The sequence below is a fragment of the Myotis daubentonii genome, chromosome 2 (genome assembly GCF_963259705.1).
Source record: "Myotis daubentonii chromosome 2, mMyoDau2.1, whole genome shotgun sequence".
NCBI classification, from domain to species: domain Eukaryota; kingdom Metazoa; phylum Chordata; class Mammalia; order Chiroptera; family Vespertilionidae; genus Myotis; species Myotis daubentonii.
In genome coordinates, this window is record NC_081841.1 from 6,794,426 (window position 1) to 6,814,476 (window position 20,051).

General features: G+C 53.1%; 1 protein-coding gene across 1 annotated transcript; it reads left to right on the top strand.

The window, feature by feature from the left end:
* The first annotated feature begins 1,212 nt into the window (after window positions 1-1,212).
* LOC132226952 (DNA dC->dU-editing enzyme APOBEC-3G-like) lies at window positions 1,213-5,558 on the top strand. Its single transcript, XM_059681518.1, has 5 exons — window positions 1,213-1,323; window positions 2,306-2,447; window positions 4,262-4,526; window positions 4,972-5,092; window positions 5,319-5,558. Exons 1-5 carry the CDS (start codon window positions 1,295-1,297, stop codon window positions 5,353-5,355), a joined length of 594 nt encoding a protein of 197 aa, XP_059537501.1. The 5' UTR covers window positions 1,213-1,294; the 3' UTR covers window positions 5,356-5,558.
* Window positions 5,559-20,051: the final 14,493 nt, after the last annotated feature.

Here is a 20,051-nt window from a genome sequence, read left to right on the forward strand (position 1 = left end):
ATCAATAAAAAAAAAATATTACAAAGAAACATACAACAACGTGTCTTCTGATTTGATGATGAGGAGCTGATTTATTGATGATGAAGTTCTTGTAAACCAGCCTGGGAGTGGTGACGTCCTCTGCTTCCTGCCACTCAGACGGAGGCCGGTGGGTGTGTCTGGAGAAACTAGGAGATTCCTGCATGTCATCTGCTTGCGTATGTGTGTGTGTGTGTCTGTGTTTGGTGAGTCAGGGCAGCCTTCGGGCCCGTTGCCCAGACACAGGTGTGTGCCAAGCCCGATCTTTGTCGTATCTGTGACACCAGCGGTGGGACCACCAGCTGGAAGCAAGGGAATTAGCCACAGCCACGGAGCCAGCATGCCGAGGGGAGTGCGCTGGGGACAGACCCCGGGGCTGCGCTGGCCACGTCCCCTGGGAGGGAAAGTGGGGCTGGCACAGGGGGGTCTGAGAGGAGCCCGGTGGATAGTCAGTGTGACAGAGGGGCATCACCTCAAGGACAAACTCTACCACCTGGGGCGCCGGTCACACATGAGCCTGGAACACAAAGTCCCCCCTTTCCTCCCAGGTGGGGGTGGAGGGGATGAGCGGTGCCCCTTCCTGAGGCGGGCACACCCTGCATCCTCTGCTCCCAGGCCATCCTGGCCGCCCTGCTGGGAGCCTCTCTGTTCTCCTCTGTGTGATGGGCGGGCAAAGGCTCCCAGTCCAGTTCCTTCCCCTACAGGGTGGCTCCTAAGGGGAGCTCAGTTCTCGGTGGTCCCGCCCTCCCCTTCCCCTCAGGGCAGAGTCTCCCTCCTGGCTCAGCCCCGCAGGTCCCTGCACTGGGGCCGGCCATGCCCTGCACTGGCGGCCGCAGGAGAGTCTGGGATGGGTACCCGGGGCCTGTCCTGTGGGGGCTCCGTGTCCTGTGCCCCGACCCTCCTCAGGTGGGAGCACCTGTCCTCTCACCTGCGCTCTCGCCTCCTGCCTGGCTGTGCCGTTCTGCCCAGAGTGACCCCACCTCATAGGACCTCACTGGCCCAGGTTGGTCCAGGCAGGGCCTTTGTCAGAACAGAGAAATCAACACCTAACTTGCCCCTGAGGGCTCAGGATGAGACATTTGGGCAGAAAAGTTCCCTCTCCTATGACGCCATGTGGGTGCGATGAGTGGCCTGAGTTTAGGGAAGGGGTGAGGTGAAGCAGTGTCAGCTCAGCAGCTTCCAGGTGCCTCGATGGCATATAAGGCACCTCAGTCCTTGAAAGCAGCACAGGCGGCGGATGGTCCGTGACCAGCAGAGACGGTGAAGGAGCTGAGACATGGAGGACAACCCAGCACCTACTGGCAGGTACCACCCGCCCCTGGAGCAGCCCTGCTTCTGAGCCCCTCCTCCTGGCTCCCTGAGGGGACTTGCCTTCTCCCCAGGGGACGCCCTGCTTATCCCGTCTCTCTTGATGGCCCTTCTATGTCCAGGACCCCTCAGCTGATGTCCTACCTGCCTTCCATGGACAAAGGCGACACTCCTGGGCTCATCCTTGAGGGTCCCTGTTTCTCTTCTGCTTCCGTCTTCCATGAAATCTATTCTTCCTTCTCTGAGCTGAGGCCCTAGGACCGTGATGGCGAACCTTTTGAGCTCAGCGTGTCAGCATTTTCAAACCCCTAACTTAACTCTGGTGCCTTGTCACATATAGAAATTTTTTTATATTTGCAACCATAGTAAAACAAAGACTTATATTTTTGATATTTATTTTATATATTTAAATGCCATTTAACAAAGAAAAATCAACCAAAAAAATGAGTTCGGGTGTCACTCTGACATGCGTGTCAAAGGTTCGCCATCACTGGCCTAGGAGGTCAGGTTCAGATTTATGTTTTGGTTTTTGTAAAGGACATGATTGTTTCATGATGAGAAGGGAAATGTCATGAGTTATCTGAGAAGACTAGTTTGGCATCTCTTTTCCCCGATGGGGCCACCCTTTCCCCTGATGCACCATGTGGCTCAGGTTAACCCGGAAGAGCAGAGGAAAGAGCGCCACTGGGCTGCACCTGGCAGGGCTGGGTCAGCGGGACGAGGGCAGGATGGTGATGCCAGGAGAGGCCCCGTCAGAGCTCTGAGCCCCTGCACTGCTCCCGGGGAGGCCCTGACAAAAGGACTGGGTTGACTCCCCCAGGAGCCCCCGAAGGGGTCAGAGGGAGGTTAGGTGGTTCCAGCTAAGTGAGTGGACACCCATCATCTGTGGGTCTAGCCAGGATGTGGGTGCCCAGGGGAGGAGAACGGGGTGATCCCCAGAGGAGCCCCATGCCTTGCTTCCTCCTGACTGTGCCAACAGGACCCTGATGGATGCAACCACCTTTAAGGACAACTTCGGTCACATCTGGGAGAAAAAAACTTACATGTGCCACAAGGTGGAGGTCTGGGAGGGCGATAAATGGGTCCCAGTGGAGGAGCTCCAGGACTTCCTGCGCAACCAGGTGAGTGAGCACGACAGGCAGGGCCCCGGGACACTCGGGGAGAAGGTTCCATGCCCGCGGGGTGTCCTCTGAGCAATGTCCCTGGGCCCCCAGCTGCTGTGGCGTTGCCCAGAGGCAGGGAGGATGGACTCTGCTGTGATTGGCAGCTTGGAGCCCCACTTAAGAAAGCAGTCACAGTGTCCCAGGGCCTGGGCCCACCAGCCCAGGGTCAGCCCAGCCTCCAGGGTCAGCCTGTTCCTCCTGCTGTGCCTCTGAGGAGGGGTCAGGCCAGAGGGAAAGGCACCCGGACAAAGGGGCCGATCTCCCCTGGCCCCGCCTGAGCAGCCTGTGGCCAGAGAGCAGAGCTCCCCCTTGGTGCTCCCTCCAGTCACTCCTGGGAGAGCCTGGCAGGGTGCTGTCCCCACAAGTGCATTGCCAGCTGCACGGAGCCCAGGACGCCTCCTGAGACCCCAGGTACCATCCTCGGCCACCAGGGCTCTGCGCCAGCTCCATGGGCCTGACTCTTCCTCCTCACTGAGCCCCTGGTTGAAAATCCTTCCCTGGGCGGGTGGACTAATCTCCATAATCTGGGAGCCCAGCAGCGACGCTCATCCCGTGTCTCCCCCACCTCTGCCTCGGTGCCCTCAGCCCTTCTTCCCACAGAGTGTGTCACCCTTGGGCGCAGCACAGGGGAAGCCCAGAGTAGAAGCGTGTGGAGGTGCTGGTGCACAGGCGGGAGCTGGAGGTAGGGGGGCAGAGGGACAGCTCCCCTGTCTGGAGGAAGCACCCACCCCTGTGGCATCAGGCCCAGGACCTTGGGGGCTCAGCTGCCTCCTCCCTCTGACCTCAGCTATTTATTTATTTATATTTATTTATTCATTTATTTATATTTATTTACTTATTTAAAATAATTTTATTGATTTCAGAGAGGAAGTGAGAGAGATAGAAACATCAGTGATGAGAGAGACTCATTGGTTGGCTGCCGCTAGCACTCTCCACCTGGGAATCAAGCCTGCAACCTGGGCCTGGGCCCTAACCAGGAATGGAACCAGTGACCTGTTTGTGGATGGGTCGCTGCTCAACCCACTGAGACACACCGGCTGGGCTGCCCTCAGCCATTTGTCTCCCTGCAGGGGCTGACTATGGGCAGCTCCTGAAGGCATAGGCTTTGGGCACAAATAGAGGCTCTCTGGGAACTCTGTACCAAGGTGAATCACATGGAGCCCAGATCTGTTTTCTCAGTGGTTAGAGCGTCAGCCTGCACAGCCAGGGGCCAGGGGTAGGATTCCAGGTCAAGGGCTCTTATCTCAGTTGCAGCTTTGATCCCTGGCCCCGGGTGGTGGAGCGTGGGGTAGGCAACCAGTGGATGTGTCTCTCCCATGTTGATGTTTCTCTCTGTCTCTACCCCATGTCCACCCCTCCACCCTTTCTCTAAAGATCAATGGAAAAAATCTCCCCCGGTGAGGATTTGAAAAAAGAACTATAATTAATGCAAAACTTTAAAAAATCAAAGCTAATGTTAATTTCATTGTGATTGGAATATCAACAGGCTAAGTGAAGACTGGTCAGCTACAGAGCCATGGGAGCCATGGTTTGCTGATGTAGCAAAGTCCTCACTGCTGATCTGCCCTTTGTAGATGCTGATATTATGTGATTCATGAGTCGCCTTCCCTTTGACCGTGTAGATCCTGCATTGAAATAGCGTTCACCCTGACGCTGAGCTGTGCCCCTTCAGTCCTGTGCTGGAGGCCAGTGCCTCACCTTCCTCTTTCTGGTGCCACCCTCCCCTGTTCACAGCAAGTGACAGGTCCCTCTTCTCCCCCCTCTGTGCTCAGGGACCCAGACATGCAGAGTTGTGCTTCCTGGATCGGGTCCGTTCTTGGCACCTGGATGAGGGGAAGCAGTACAGACTTACCTGCTACATCTCCTGGAGCCCCTGCCCTGACTGTGCCCAGAAACTGGTGGACTTCCTGGGCGAGAACAGCCACGTGAGGATGTGCATCTCAGCTGCTCGCATCTACACCTTTGTCAGTGGCTATGAGGATGGGCTGCGCAGGCTGCGGGACGCTGTGGACCGTCTCGCCATCATGACAGTTGAAGGTCAGCTGGGACTCCTGAGGTGGGAGGTGGGCGGGCAGGGAGGCTGGGAAATGGGCACACAGAGGGGGCAGGAGGAGAATCCAGGTGGGGACTCCTGTCAGCTGGCTGCATGGGAGCTGCTGGGTCTGGAGAGGATGGAGTGCCCTGGAGGAGAGAGTTCAGGGGAGAGAAGGGTTCCTGGGAAGGGGGAGGTGGGTCCCTGTGCCATCAGGACCCAGTCCTTCCTGGTAGAAGGGGAGGGGCCCCTCAGATTCCAGTGGAAGAAAGAATTTGAGGGATGAGCTCAGTGCCTTGGGAGGAGAGAGAAAGGGGGCAGGGAGATCCTGATGGGGAGGGTGTGTCCCTAGAGCAGTGATGTCAGAGATTCGCCAGCACTGCCCTGCAGTCAGAGACCTGGGCCTCCCCGCTCTAGAAGGAGCTCCCCTTTCCCTCCCTGTTCCCCTAGAGCTTCAGGGCTGCTGGAAAACCTTCGTGGACAACCAGGGCCAGCCTTTTGAGACCTGGACTGAACTGGAAATAAGCATAGGAGCCCAATGTCAGAAGCTGCAGGACATTCTCGGGGTGAGGTTCCCCCCTCCCCTTCTCTCCCTGGGCCTGTCTCTGCCTCTGGGTCACCTGCTCCCTCCTGGGCCCCAGCTCCATCCTCCCCTCAGGTCTCACAGTCCCTCCCTCTGCTTTCTCCCCTCCTGCGCCCCTTTTCCTCCCCCTCCTGTGACTGCCCCAGACTCTGCTCTGTTCACCTTCCCACCTGCCTCACTCCCTGCTTCCTCCACCTCCTCCTTCTCGATCCAGAATCAGGGAAACTGAAGGATGGACTCAATCTCTCTAAACAGCCGGGGTCTTCTGGTGAACGACGCATAAAACACTTTCTTCAAGAAATGAAAACGCATCACGTGCAGCATCTCCAACTTGTTCCACAGAAACCAGCAAAAAGCAACAAATGAGCTCATAAGGAATTTTTTAAAAGTCTGATTGATTTACTTTTCATTTTAAATCAGTGATTTGTTCTAAATACACAGCAGTAACATTCTATTCATTACTATCAGAATCATTTTTTAACTTTGAGGGAAATGATTATTTTTTATTGATTTTAAATCTAAAACAATAAAATGAAAGATTAGGAATCTCCATAAAATGTCTTTTCCTCTGTAAGTGTGTCATGAAGTCCAAATCGTTCAACAAACACCTGCAAATGCAAAGGGCTTTCTCTTCTGTGGGACCTTCATGGGAGGGCCGTGGTCACAGGAATTCCTACGGGTCAAGAAAAAGTCAGTAATTTTTATAGGATGAGAGGAGCCGGCCTGAAAGGGAGCGGCCTGGTTCTCAGTGGGGCAGCCAGGGTCGGACTCCGTGGGGTTGGCCCCGCCCTCCCTGAGCTGGGCACGTCCCTTGGGAGGGAGCATGGGGCCGGCACAGGGGGGTCTGAGAGGAGCCGGATGGACAGTCAGGGGGACAGAGGGGCATCCCCTCGGGGACAAACTCTACCAGCTGGGGCTCAGGTCACACGTGAGCCTGGAACACAAAGCCCGTCGTCCCCCCCTCACTCCCCCCCCCCCCCTTCATCGTGGCTGGGGGTGGAGAGGACAAGCAGTGCCCCTTCCTGAGGCGGGCACACCCTGCATCCTCTGCTCCCAGGCCATCCTGGCCACCCTGCTGGGAGCCTCTCTGTTCTCCTCTATGTGATGGGCGGACAAAGGCTCCGAGTCCAGCTCCTTCCCCTACAGGGTGGCTCCTAAGGGGAGCTCAGCTCACGGTGGTCCCGCCCTCCCCTTCCTCTCAGGGCAGAGTCTCCCTCCTGGCCTGGAGGGGCTGAAGGCAGGTTGTGTCTAGAAGAGGGGAGCGTGGGGGAGGCAGCACCAGCCTCCCTCCTCTGCACAGTGTCCCAGGCCCACGGCTCCCCAGTGTCAGCTCCCGCGCTGTCTTCTGTGGGTCTCCTCTGGTCCCTGAGGGCCGCTCACCTCCAAGGTCACTCTCATCCGGGAATGAATATGGGAAAGAGGAGGGGACCTTCCCCTGAGCTTCTGAGCCTGTGCACCCTCTCAGGGGACGGATGTCGTTACTCTGAGCAGGATGGCCGGTGGGAAACCCACGAATTCCCTGTTTCTACCGGCGACTCGTTTGGAGACTCCAGTGACCTGCACTGTGGACAGGAGAGCCTGGAGGGACATAAAGGCAAAGCCCTGACACAGGCGCTTAGAGCTCATTTTCCCGGCCTCTGGGAGGGAGAGGGGGTGAGGCTGGTCGGTGGGGCAGGAACAGGGTGAGGGGCGGCAGAAGAACGGGACGGAGGAGCGTTAAACCCGGGGAGCACTGGCGACCGCTTCCAGTCCTGTACCCTCCCTCCCCCAGCCTGCGATGTCTGGTCCCCAAGACCATACATGGTGGGTGTCACTTAGCTGGTGGCATTGTCGTGCTCTGGTGAGGTGGCTTTTTAAATACATTTTTATTGATTTCAGAGAGTAATGAAGGGGGAGGGAGAGATAGAGACTTTAATGCTGAGAGAGAATCATGGATCAGCTGCCTCCTGCACACCCCACACTGGGGATCAAGCCTGCAACCTGGGCATGTGCCCCGACCGGGCATCACACCATGACCTCCTGGTTCATAGGCCGACGCTCAACCACTGAGCCACGTGGGCTGGGCAGGCTCTGTTTCTTTGAGGGCCCTGGTGGCCACACATCCCGTGTGAGTCCTGAGTCCTGGTGTCACAGGGCAGTGGACAAGATGGGTGTCGCAAATTCACTCCTGTTCGATGCAGCTGATAAGACTGTGATTTTAAGCGTGCTCCCTCCTCACTGCAGAAAATGTGCAAGACCAGGTAAGTAAAAGCTATAGTCCCACCAGCACACAATATACTAGCATGTAACTTAACAGTAAGTCAGGGCGTTTGCCCTGTCATTCCAGACTCTACAAACACTCACTCCAGAGTGCAAGGACAATTTGAATTTGCCAGTACCATTGGGAGAAGCGTGTACATGAGCCTCAATTTAAACCGGAAACAAGGGTTCAATGAGGCCCCCAGCCACGTGCAGATCTGGGTAGGGTGGCGGATGGCGGGTGACAGCTGTCCTCGTGGGTGTACGACTGGCTGAGGCCGGACAGGTTGTTGGGGTGTTTTGTGTGTTTTTCTCCTTCTCACACACCATCAGCCTCCAGGGAGCGTCAGCTGAGTCCACAAATACGATACTGAATGGAAGAAGTCACATCTCAAAGGAGTCATGTTGTTTGATTCTACTTCTATGAAGTTCAAATCAGGCAAAAGCCAATCTATACTAATAATAGCCTAGGACCATCACTACCAGACTGGATGACCAAACAGTAACAGTAACAACCACACAGCAGCCGCATGGGGCAATGAGGCAGGCAGGGGGGTTAGTGAGGGACAAACAAATGACTGACCAGCAGGCTGTGTGGGGGACCAGGCCAGCAGGGCTTTAGTGAGGAACAACCAAACGACTGACCAGCAGGCTACGTGGGACAACCAGGTCGGCAAGGGGTGCAGTTAGGGACGACCAGACCAGAAGGCGAGCAGTTCGGGACAGCCAGGCCAGCAGGGGGCGGGGGGGGCAGTTGGGGGCAATCAGGCTGGCAGGCAGTGGTGGTTAAGGGTGATCAGGCTGGTGAGGGGGCGGGCAGTTCGGACTGATCAGGTAGGTGAGTGGTTAGGAGTCAGCAGTCCTGGATTGTGAGAAGGATGTCCAACTCCTGGTTTAGAGCCAATCCCGGGATTGCAGTTGGACATCCCCCAAGAGGTCCCGGATTGGACAGGGTGCAGGCTGGGCTGAGGGAAACCCCCCTCCTCCTGCACAGATTTTGTGCACCGGGCCTCTAGTCTGTGATAATAGAAGTGCTCACACGGGTTCCCTGTGGAGGGGGGACAGCTGGGAGGGGACAGGAGGGACTCCCCATCTGGGGTTCTGGACATCGCCCGCCTCAGTCTGGGTGATGTTATACCACCTGGAAACCGAGGACCTTGCACTCAACTGTAAGTTACACCCCAATGACACAGTGAACGAACAAGGGAGCGCTACACAGCTTACACTCTCAAGAAGGAAACGTTTCCTAAAGGGCATAGAGCACCATGTCCCACATGAACTCCCAGATGAAAAGGCAAATCCGATCCAGGCAGGTTCACCAGATTGCTCTTGGCTTTGTGGTTGTTTTCATGAGAAAGGAAGTTTAACATCTTAAGCCATTTAAATTCAAATGACAGGTTAGAAGTGGCCGAAAGTGAAACCCGGGAAGAAGAAATGAGGAAGTGAAACAGTCCTGGCAACATCACCACCAGAGGAGCTGTGACAGGACTGTCGTGGAGCGTGTGGTCTGAGCCAGGGCCACACAGCGCCTGCCGGTGAGTGTTTGGGAGCCTTGCTGATGACGACGGTGGAGTTGCCATTCGGGGGCGGGGGGGGGGCTTTGGGGGGGTGTCAAGGCAGCATCAATTCTGTTGATGTCGGCAACTGGACAAGATGAGTCATCTCCATGGGGAAGCGAGACTGACCCCTCTCCTGCTCCACTGCTCCCTTCGGACTCTCTCAGCCCCAGCTAATGACCCCCTCCCCCAGCAGAAAGGACCCCCACACTTTCACCTCTACATCTAGAAACCTCCCTCCTTTTGTACTTCCCGCCACCATGACATAACCCCCTGGAGGTGCGGAGCCCCCTGCACCTTACTCATATTTGTGCCCCCAGTGCCTTGGACCAAGTCTCCACACAGTAGGTGCTCCATTAATATTGGTCAAGAACTGAACAAATAAGAGACTGGGAAGTACTTTGTGTTCAAAGCACTGTTTCTCTGCAGAAGAGGGAGATTAGGGAAGGGTGAGGTTGGGGGGTGCTGAGAGAGAGACTATAAACTTTCCCAGGAGATACCTCTGTATTATGTGACTTCTTTCATTAGCAAAGACTTCCTGAATCTTTGAACACAAATCAAGTCACTGCAGAAGGAGAGGCTTCCAGGTGGACAAAGGCAGGGAGAGGCAGGTCCAGGCTGCCAGGGCCACGTCCACGTGGGCAGCTCCCCCAAGGGCTACGCTTATCAACCCTCCCTCCTCCGGGTGTTCTCCAGCAGGGCCCTGCCCCGCCCTCTCTCTGGGCCCCATCCCTCCAGGGCCAGGGCCCTCACTGCTGAGACCCCCAAATGTGCTTCTCTGAGCCCCAGCCCTGCTGCTCCTGGCCTGGGCTTCGTGCATCGCCCGGGGTCTGTTCTGCACGGGTAGCCACACCTGCTGGTCGCGCCTTTGCTTTTGCTCCTGGGCCTGCGGTACTTCCGGTCACTGCCACACGGAAGGGTGTTCTCCTTGGAATTCTGTACCCGGTTGTCAGGGCAGCCCTTGTGTGCACTCACCTTTCGGAATGTCACCGGGAGATGAACTGAAAGGACGCCAAGTGGACTCAATGGTTCACAAGACACACAGAGAGAATATGCTGATTTCAGATCTTACGACCAAAAAGACAGGTACCCTGCAGTTACGAGGACACTGTCACCTGTGAGAACATTCTCTTGACCCTTAATTCCTGCTCACTGATCACTTTTATGAAAATTACAACGTGCATTAGTAACGTTTAAAATAGTCTAATAGTCTAATAGTCGTTGGCCTGCATCTTGTCAGGCTCTTCTTGTTGTGCTTCTTGGCAAAGCGCATGTTCCTGAGAAGCTTCAGGTCCTTGTGGAATGTGTGCCTCTTTTCTTGAATAAGAAGGAATTAGCTGGTGGTGGTGAGGAAAATACGGCCTTTGAGATCATCAGAACCTGAGTTTGAGCCCTAGACTCAGCACAGAGAGCAACGGGGTATCACCCAGGAGGCTTGCCTCGATGAGCCTGATTGTTGACTGGGAAATTTGTGATAAATATCCCCTAAGGATGAAATTTAGAAATCTAAAGTCAAACAGCTGACACCGTTGACTCTCAAATGTTAGCCCCTTTGTCCTCCTTCAGGGCAGGGATGAAAACAAAATTTATTGCAAGTACCTCGTCCAGGCTCTTTCTCTCAAAATCAACATTTTTATCAATTCAACCAACACTTATTGACAACTACCATGTACACTGGCAAGAAGTTCAGTCTTTTGACTTCATTCTCATCCACAAACTTATCATCAGAGGGAAATGGTGGGCTCGTGTGCTTCCCAACTTCCCAGAGGTCTTGGTGACTGCAAAACTTGGTAAATAATGTTCACAAGAACAGGTCCCATTTTCTTCTCTCTGAAAATGTCAAGTCAGTAGGCTCTCCAAAGAACTCGGTACGTTTTCCTCTCCTCTCTCTGTCGCTCATATTCTGGTTCACTTGATTCCCAACTCCTGGGAGGGGTTGAACAGGAGTTCCCACTGCCCCCATGGAAAATGGAATGGCAGTGCAATAGAGACCAGCAAGTACGGTTCAGCACCATGGACAGCGCCAGGCGGGCGCCTCCTGGCCGGAACAGGTGAGTCCTGTTAGCCCTCGGCCTTACTGCCCTACACAAGACTCAGTCCGACGGAAGAGCCGTCCTGCCTCTCTGGGTTTGGTTCCCGGAGTAACTGGAGTGACTGGATCTACACCAGAGCTATGAGCTATTGCAACCCTCCCCTCAGAGCTGGAAGAAGGGTCTGAAAACCAAAAAATACCCAGGAACACTTTCCACTTGGGCCCATGCATGGAAAAATGGGAGCTTCGGCTGTCCGTTTCTGGGGTAAGCAGATGGCAAGGGACGGGGCATTTGTGGGTTTTCCTACGAGCAATTTCTACGCCAAGTCACAACGCTTTTCTGCTTCAAGCCTCCTATTCAAGCCAGTCGATGACGTTCAGGCACAAGGGTGCCCCAAGAAGGGAAGACCAGAGCGGAGCCGAAAGTATGGCTGACCCTTCCCTGCTGGCCTGTCTAAGACACCTGGAAGGGTTGATGCTTTCGTCCTCAATACTCCACTTTTTAAGTGATTCTTCTCACATCAAAACTCCTTGATTGACAGCCCTCCCTGCTACCCCCTCACTGAAGGCCTTGAACAACAAAGTCTGGACCACTCTGTTTGCTCTCCCTCTGTCCCCCTTGCCTTCTGTCTCAAGCCTCAGGTTTCACTTCCCTGTCTTTGCCTCCAAAATCCGCTTCACCATTCTGGACTCTTAAATTCCAGGTCCTTCAGCTAGCAAAGTAGAATCACCTTCGAATCTTCCTGACCCTCCTCCCTGCTAAACCCTATATAATAAAAGTCTAATATGCAAATTGTCCCCCCGGACGGTCATGTGACCAGGTGCTCAACCACTCGCTATGACGTGTGCTGACCACTAGGGGGCAGCGCAGAACATGGCGAGCATCAGTGATGCAGTGCTGGCAGCAGGTAGCAGTGGAGGTGCTGCCGGCCCCAATGGACCCCAACGAGAGCAGGACCAGGACCAGGATGGTCGAGCTGGTGAGAAGGCAGTGCCAGGTCAAGGCAGGTGCCAGCAGGGGCCTGATCGCCCTGCTGATCACCCTGCAGAGGGCGACCAGCAGCGGTGGCAGCGGGGAGGGAGGAGCAGCTCTGATGGATCTCCCTGCAGGCAGGATGGTGGAGCAAGTGAGGGGGCGAACCAGGACAAGGTGGGGTGCTTGGCGGAGCTGCGGGGCTGTGAGGCGGGGGCACGAGCTGGGGCCCCAATCTCCACAGGCCACCCCGAGGGACCCCCACCCATGCAGGAATTCATGCATTGGCCCCTGGTCTGCTAATAGAACCTTTAATCCTTTCATTAGAAAAAAGTCTCTAAGTCAGTTAGTTACCCAATATTTTCTGAACCAAAATATATGTAGGCTGAAGAATAGGGTCTTATTTGTTCCATATAACTAGACCTGCCATATTACTGTATTGTGTATAGTTGTATCTCATGTGTTTCTTTTGTTTAATCTGTATTTTTGTTTTTATTTTTGCTACTAAAGCGTAAGTAGAAGCAAAAACAACAACAACAAACAAAACCCACTTACTTGGATTGCTCTCCTAAAATATTCTTCCCAAACTCTAAGGTGAGTTTGTTTGTTTTTCTCTTTTATTCCCCTTCACCTTTTTCACCGCCCCCATCCCCTCCCCTCGGGCAACTGTCAGTCTGTTCTCTGTATCTATTGGTCTGTTTCTGTTTTGTTGTGTTGTGTTTATTCATTTGTTTTATTTTTTAATATTCCACAAAGAAGTGAAATCACATGATTTTTGTCTCTGTCTGACTTATTTCACTGAGCATAACACCCTCTAGGTCCCTCCATGCTGTCACAAGTATAGGGTTTTACTAGTAAATTACAGTGCTTCAGTTGAGGAGGTGACCACATGCATTCAGCCCATCCCCTGATGCAGACCCCGCCAAGACGATAGTAAAGAAGAACAAGGGAATAAACCCGTTATTGAGAGGAGAAAGGAAAGGAAACCGTAGGGAAGAAAATCATCTGAAAGGCTGAAAACAGATGGCGAAGAGGCAAGTGATGATGCTGAGAGGATGCACGGAAGGACTCCAACCAAGACATGAGCTGGTTTGCCCCCCACGACTGCTCACAGAATGAAGGGCAGGGCCCAGGCTCACTGTTTGAGGTCCCCTGCTTGTGAAAAGATCTTGGAGGCTTAGGAGGGGGGTGGGGGCACACACAAACCTGTGACCAGGGGCGATGCCAACCTCCCACTGCTGTGGGATCAGATCAGTCCTAGCCCATGTGGCAGAACAGAAACCACCTAAACCACCACTGTGAGATGGGCTCGAGATTGGGGGCCCGAAAGACCCAGCAACTGAAAAATTTGGACCAAGGAGGGTGATGGGGTGAGAGGGAGACAGAAACAAAACCAAGGCAGTTTCCTTTCCAAATAAGTCTGCAAGCCCAAATTCCCACAACCTGCAACGAAATCCAATGCTGAGAGAGGAAGCTAAGAAAACCGGCGTATGAAGTCACTGCAGACTAAGGAATCTCATAGAACCGCACGACAATGGCTTTAAAGCAGGAGACTGAGAATAGCCACAGATCTGAATGCCTGCACTGACGCGAGGCAGAGAGGTGGGGGGACGGACAGACCCCACCCTGGAACCACGGCACAGGGTGTGAGACGCTGCTGCCCTTCACCACTAGGCGGACCCCTGCCCTGGAGAACATCCCTACGCTCAGATCCGGTCCCAGCGGGCTGGTCCAGGAAGAAACAAGGCATCCCTGCAGCCAGAGGGAGCACGATCTTCAGTCATGGCGAACCTATGACATCCGTGTCAGAGGTGACACGCAAACTCATTTTTTTGGTTGATTTTTCTTTGTTAAATGGCATTTAAATATATAAAATAATTATCGAAAATATAAGTCTTTGTTTTACTGTGGTTGCAAATGTCAAAAAATTTCTATATGTGACACGGCACCAGAGTTAAGTTAGGGTTTTTCAAAATGCTGACACACCAAGCTCAAAAGGTTCGCCATCACTGATCTAGTTGAATGATTAGAACACGTGCCTGGTGTCATAGGCTGAAAAATGGCCCCCTCCCCGCCCCCAAAGGTGTCCACGCCCTAATCCCAGCACCTGTGCGTATGCTACCTCATATAGCAAAAGGCACTTTGCAGATGTGAGTAAACGGAGGATTTTAAGATGGGGAGAGCATCCTGGGTTATTCGATGTCATCACAAGGCTCCTTATAAGAGGGAAGCAAGGTCAGAGTCAGAGTCAGAGTCAGAGACCTGACCATAGCACCCAGGGTCAGCGTGGTGTGCTTTGAAGATGGGGAAGGGGCCATGGGCCAAGGGAGGCAGGGGACCAGCCCTACTGACACCTGGCTTCAGCCCAGTGCAACTGACCTCTGACTTCAGACCTCCAGAACGGCATGGTAATCAATTCACGTTGTTTTCATTCATTAAATGTGTGGTAATTTGTTACAGTAGCAATTGGGAACCAATATATCCGCAAAGGGCAAGTGCTTACTTGAATTATTGGCCAAAAAAGCTGCTCATAGAGTAAATCCCCTTCCTATATTTTAAATTTATTCTCCACCTGAAATCACGTTTCCTTTCGATAGACTATGGTTCCATCTCCCTGTTTCCTAACAGTCTTGCTAGAGGCCGGTCAGTTTTATGAGTCTTTTCAAAGAACCAGAAGTTGGCTCCGTCGGTCACGTCTATGTTGCGGCTGTTTTCTGTTTCGTGTATTTCTGCTGTTATCTTCTGTGCTTCCTTTTCCTACTCTCTCTGAGTTTATTCAGCTGTTCTCTTGGTAACTTCTGCACTGATGTTGGGTTTACTGACATTCAGCCTTGTACCTCATATAAGCCTCTTCCACATTCTGATATGTGGAATTATTGTTGTTCGCTTCTAAGCATATTCTCAAATCCACTACGCTTTCTTCTTTACCCGCAAATTATTTAAAGGGGTCTTTTAATTTCTGTGTTTGGGTTATTGACTTCCTCTTGAATTACATGGTGGTCAGAGAATGTTATCTGTTCAATCCAGATCTTTAACATCAACCTAGGATTGCTGTTTGGTGAGACGGTCAATTTTCTTTTATTTATTTATTTATTTATTTATTTTTAAAGAATAGTTTATTGATTTTTAGAGAGAGAGAGAAAGGGAGAGGGAGAGAGAGAAACATTGATGTGAGAGCATAGCATGGATCGGCATGCCCCCTACCGGGGATGGAGCCCAAAGCCAGGGTGTGTGCCCTGACCAGGAATTGAACCAGCAGCCTTTCGGTGCACAGCATAATGCCCAACCAACTGAGCCCCACGGCCAGGGCTTTCCTCTTGTATACCCAGTACATAGCTCATCAAACTTCAAAGTTACCATATTTGTAAACTAAATATGTTAGGTTTGTAAGAACTGTGTAAGTACCTGAGAAGGCTTCTCAGCCAACTATACTTGGGCAATTAAGCAAACCTATATGTGATGGATAATGGAATATGAAATGTTCAAAGGAGTTTAAACTGGTAAATGAGACCAACATTAATCAAAGCCTCCTTAAAAGTGTTGGCTAAAACTTCCTAGACCTAGAATTAAAATAAGTTATTTAAGCTGATATTAAGAGCTTTAAGATAAACTAGGCTTTTTGCTTTTATGCATACGTTTAACAAATTGGATATTATTAAAACCTAAGCAAACACAAAAGTGACTTTTAAGGGCATCAAAAACCATCCACATTAGTGTGTCTATGTGTGTATGGGTTTGAGGTTATTTGGGACAGTCTTGTCGCCTCCTATTTCTACTTGTGTGGAGCCAAGAAAATGACACATTCCCAGCAGGGTCCCTTTAAATTCACACGGGAAGTGGACCTGGGTCACCACTCTCCTGCTCTGCATGCCAGCACGGGCTACAGGTCACACAGGACCCAGAGGACAAAGGGGACTAACGCCGTGGCTCACGGTGTCCCCGAGGGATGGCCCATCTCCATGTGAGAGACCGTGGCGGGCCCACAGGTTCCACAGTCTGAGGCGGGGTGCACAGGACTCCTGCTGCCTCCAGGGCTCAGAGCGTAAAGATCAGGATGAATTCTCTCCAGTGGAACCCTCACCGGCACCTGTGGGGGAGGCCTGGTGCCAGATAGCAGGACTGCCTGGCAGGGGGGGCGGGGGGGGGTAAGTCCACCTGAAGGAGACCCCTGTGGGGGCAGTGGGAGAGGGGGTGCGCACAGTCATACACACAATACTAGAAATACCCTTTATTTATTCATTTAACTTTATTTTTTTTCCCATCACCATTTATCCCCTGGATGTCCCCTTCCACCTCCAGCCACCATGACCCGCAGTCACCACACTGTTGTCCATGTCCATGAGTTCTCTCTCTTTTTTTTTTTTTCTTTTTTGCTCAATCCCGCCACCACCCTCACCCCCCATCCCACCCCCCAAGTCAGCTGCCTGCTCTCTGTCTTTGATTCTGTCTCTGATTTGCTTGGTAGTTCAGTTTGTTCATTAAATTCCGCACATGAGTGAAATTATATGGAACTTGTCTTTCTCTGACTGGCTTATTTCACTTAGCATAATGTTCTCCAGATCCATCCATGCTGTCGCAAAAGGAGAGGGAGAGAGAGAGAGAAACATCAATGATGAGAGAATCATCGATTGGCTGCCTCCTGCACGCCCCCTACTGGGAATCGAACCCTGACCTCCTGGTTCACGGGTGGATGTTCAACCACTGAGCCACGCTGGCTGGGCCAGAAGTTTCTGTTTTAAAGCCATCCCAGAACTGCTGGGTCACCCTAGGATGCAGGTCCTTACTCCCACTCACCTGAAGGGGCCCCCTGCAGCGGAAGGAGATGAGGAAAAGGAAGGTGATGTGACAGTGAGAATGTCTCCTGCTCGGTGGGACGCTGGCCCCAGACAGGCCAGGGACACTGGTCCCATCTGTGAACAGGAGCAGGGACCGAGGCCGCGACGCTGGGGAGCAGACAGTCAGCAGCAGCCTTCTCTGTGCCTCCGGGGCCCATGGCTCTAGGGCAGGGCCTCACTGCTTGACAGATGGGACCGAAGGGGCACTGGTCTCACGGTCCACCCTTTCTCCGATGCAGCCTCCCAACACCCACCTGCCAGTTGCCCTCACCTGTCCTTGCATCGAAGAGTCTGGCGAGCCGCCCAGTGTGGCTCAGTGGTTGAGCATTGACCTATGACCCAGGGGATCAGGGCACATGCCCGGGTTGCAAGCTCGATCCCCAGTAGGAGGCGTGCAGGAGGCTCCTGATCAATGATTCTCTTTCATCATTGATGTTTCTCTCTCTCTCCCACTCCCTTCCTCTATGAAATCAACTTTAAAAAAAAAAAAAAAAAGAGCCTGGAGAAATTAACACCCCCCACGCCTCGCTAAACAACTGAAAAGTATTTGGAAAGAAAAAGAAAAGTTTCCCAGCAAAACAGGACGAGCCGGAAGAGGACAAGTTTGCACAGAGCTGGCTCCGCTCTGCCGGGAGATGAAAGCAAACAGCCGGGAGTTTTGCGTTTCTTCTCATCTGTTTCACATGCGCTAGAGGAGGGAGGGGCTCCGGGGCAAAGGGGCCCACAGGAGCCAGAACGGTCCCTGGGTTTTATCTGTGATTGCTCAGCAGTCAGTTCTCCCAGCCGTGGCCTTGACCACCGCCATCAGTCCTGCGGGCCTCACTGGGGCCACCAGCCTCCACAAGCCGGACTGTATCAAAGTCAGAAACCAGTCACTATATTTCGGGGTGTCTTTGTACAGAAGCTTAACATTTGCCCAAACTAACTTCCTCCTTCCTGTTCACCTCTCTGTTAGAGGTGCCCAACCGTGGAGATTCTAGCTCTTTCCACTTTAAAAAAAAACTTTATTGTTGAGAGTATTACATATGTCCCCATGTCCCCCCATTATCTTAACACATTTTTTAAAAATACATATTTTTATTGATTTCAGAGAGGAAGGGAGAGATAGAAGCATTAATGATGAATCATCAATCGGCTGCCTCCTGCACGCCCCCTACTGGGGATGGAGCCAGCAACCCAGGTATGTGTCCTGACCTGACCGGGAATCGAACCGTGACCTCCTGGTTCATAGATTGATGCTCAACCATTGACCCACACTGGCCGGGCTCTTTCCACTTTTATTTGCAGCTTTCTGCCTCCTGGACATCCGTGGAGGAGGTTTGGCCGTGGCAGACTTGAGAGGCAGCCGCCGCGGGCACTCAGGACCTCTCCACCATCCACCCCTTTGGCTCTCGGTCAAGCTCACCCTACCTGGCGCCGTCTCCTCTTGTGGCGAGTTCTCTCCCAGAGCTTCGTTTCTGCCCCGAGCACAGAGCCCTCGCTCTCCTTCATGACCTGCGAGGCCCTGCACGTGGGCCCCTGCCCGCCTTGCAGACCTCAGGCTCCCCACCCTCCATCCCAGCCCCACTGATCTCCCTCAGACCTGCCGAGCGTGCCCAGGGCCTTTGCACTTGCTGCCCCTGCTGCTGAGAAAGCTCTCCTCCCACATCTAGGCAGCCGACTCCTTTTCCTGGTGCAGGTCTCAGCTCAGATGTGGCTCCTCAAACGACCTGCCCTGACCCAGCTGAGCACCCCACCCATAGGTTATAAAAACCCTATTCAGTCCTTTTATAACATGTATCCGGCCTGAAAATCATCTTTTTGTTTTGTGTGGTCCTTGCCTGTCTGCGTCCTCATAAGAATCTGAGCTTCCTGCGGCCTGGGGTCTGTCCTTTCTCTGCCATGTCCCTAGCGTCTGGAATCATGTTGGCACCCAGGAACTACTAGCTGAGTGGCTACCAGTGGCAGGGAGCTGAGAGGTATCGGAGGCCCTGCCCTCAGGGAGCTGCTGCTACAGGAGGAGAGGACAGTGACCAACCAGACCTCTCCTGTGTCCCCGGAGCTCTGCAAGCACCACAGGGGGCAGGAGAAGGCTGGCCAGTCCTGCCTGGGGGCCAGGCGTGGCTTCATGCCGAAGGACACCCCAGGACTGAGTTTGGAAACGCATGCAGGTGTTCCCAGGGGAACCAAAGGGGAACAGGTATGGAAAAGCAGGGGCCATTCAGGAAACAGCAGGCATTTCCATGAGACCAATGGGCGGGGAGGTGGGGGGGGATGCGGGGTGGGGACCGGTGTGGCTCAGTGGTTGAGCGTCGACCTATGAACCAGGAGGTCACTGTTTGATTCCCAGTCAGAGCACATGCCCGGATTGTGGGCTCGATCCCCGGTGAGGGGTGTGCAGGAGGCAGCCAAGCAATGATTCTCTCTCATCATTGATGTTTCTCTCTCTCTCTCCCCCTCTCCCTTCCTCTCTGAAATCAATAAAAATACATGCAAAGGGTTGTGGGCTGGGAGTGAGACCGTCGGGAAGGCCTCCTCCCGGGAGAACGAGCTTGGGCTTCCTCCTTAGACACCGGTGGCCCCTGAGAGGGGATTTCGCCCCCGGCTGACATTTCGGCTCCTTCCGTGTGGAAGAGTCTTAATCAGAGGAATGACTTGGTCAGAACGGCCTTTCCAAAAGATGCCTCTGCCAGAATTGGAGCTGCCCATGTCCCTTGCCCAAGTATGGCCGTAGTCGGGCATATTTCCAGAAGACTCTACTGCCCTCCTTCTAAAAATAGTCAGCCTTCCCTGGGGGCGCATGGTTGCACAGCACGACGGCTCAGAAGGAGCTATGCCTGGTCCATTTCTTTGGGACTCCTATTGTCACCTGACGGCACAGCTTCAGCTTTTGTCCACAGCTTCCTAAGTGAAATGACATCACATGGCAGATGTCGTCGGGCAGAGGAGGAGACGAAGGGTGTCTGATGGACAGGGAACTTGCGTTCATCTCAGCGTCTTCCATGTTTGGGTAGAAACCCAGTATCCTCAACAGTGAAGTGGAATAATAGTAGCTGCCTTGTAGGGTTGTCCTGAGGATTCAATTGGTGACTATGGGCTGTACAACACTTGGAAGACTCAGAGAAGCATGGCGAGCGCTATGTAAAGTGTTTGGTGTTATTTTTGACCAATGCTTTTTCTTTTTTAAAAAAAAATAGGAATCGCGCCTTTCTTTTTCTTGTTTTTAAAAATATGTTTTTATTGACTTCAGAGAGAGGAAGGAAGAGGGAGAGAAGTAAACATCAATGACGAGAGAGACACATCCATCAGCTGCCTCCTGCACACCCTCCCCCTG

Excerpts from the sequence above, each read along its gene's own strand:
- LOC132226952 (XM_059681518.1), top strand. The coding sequence starts at position 1,295 with ATGGAGGACAACCCAGCACCTACTGGCAG. Across the intron at positions 1,324-2,305 it reads AACCCAGCACCTACTGGCAG|GACCCTGATGGATGCAACCA; the intron begins GTACCACCCGCC and ends CTGTGCCAACAG. Across the intron at positions 4,527-4,971 it reads CGCCATCATGACAGTTGAAG|AGCTTCAGGGCTGCTGGAAA; the intron begins GTCAGCTGGGAC and ends CTGTTCCCCTAG.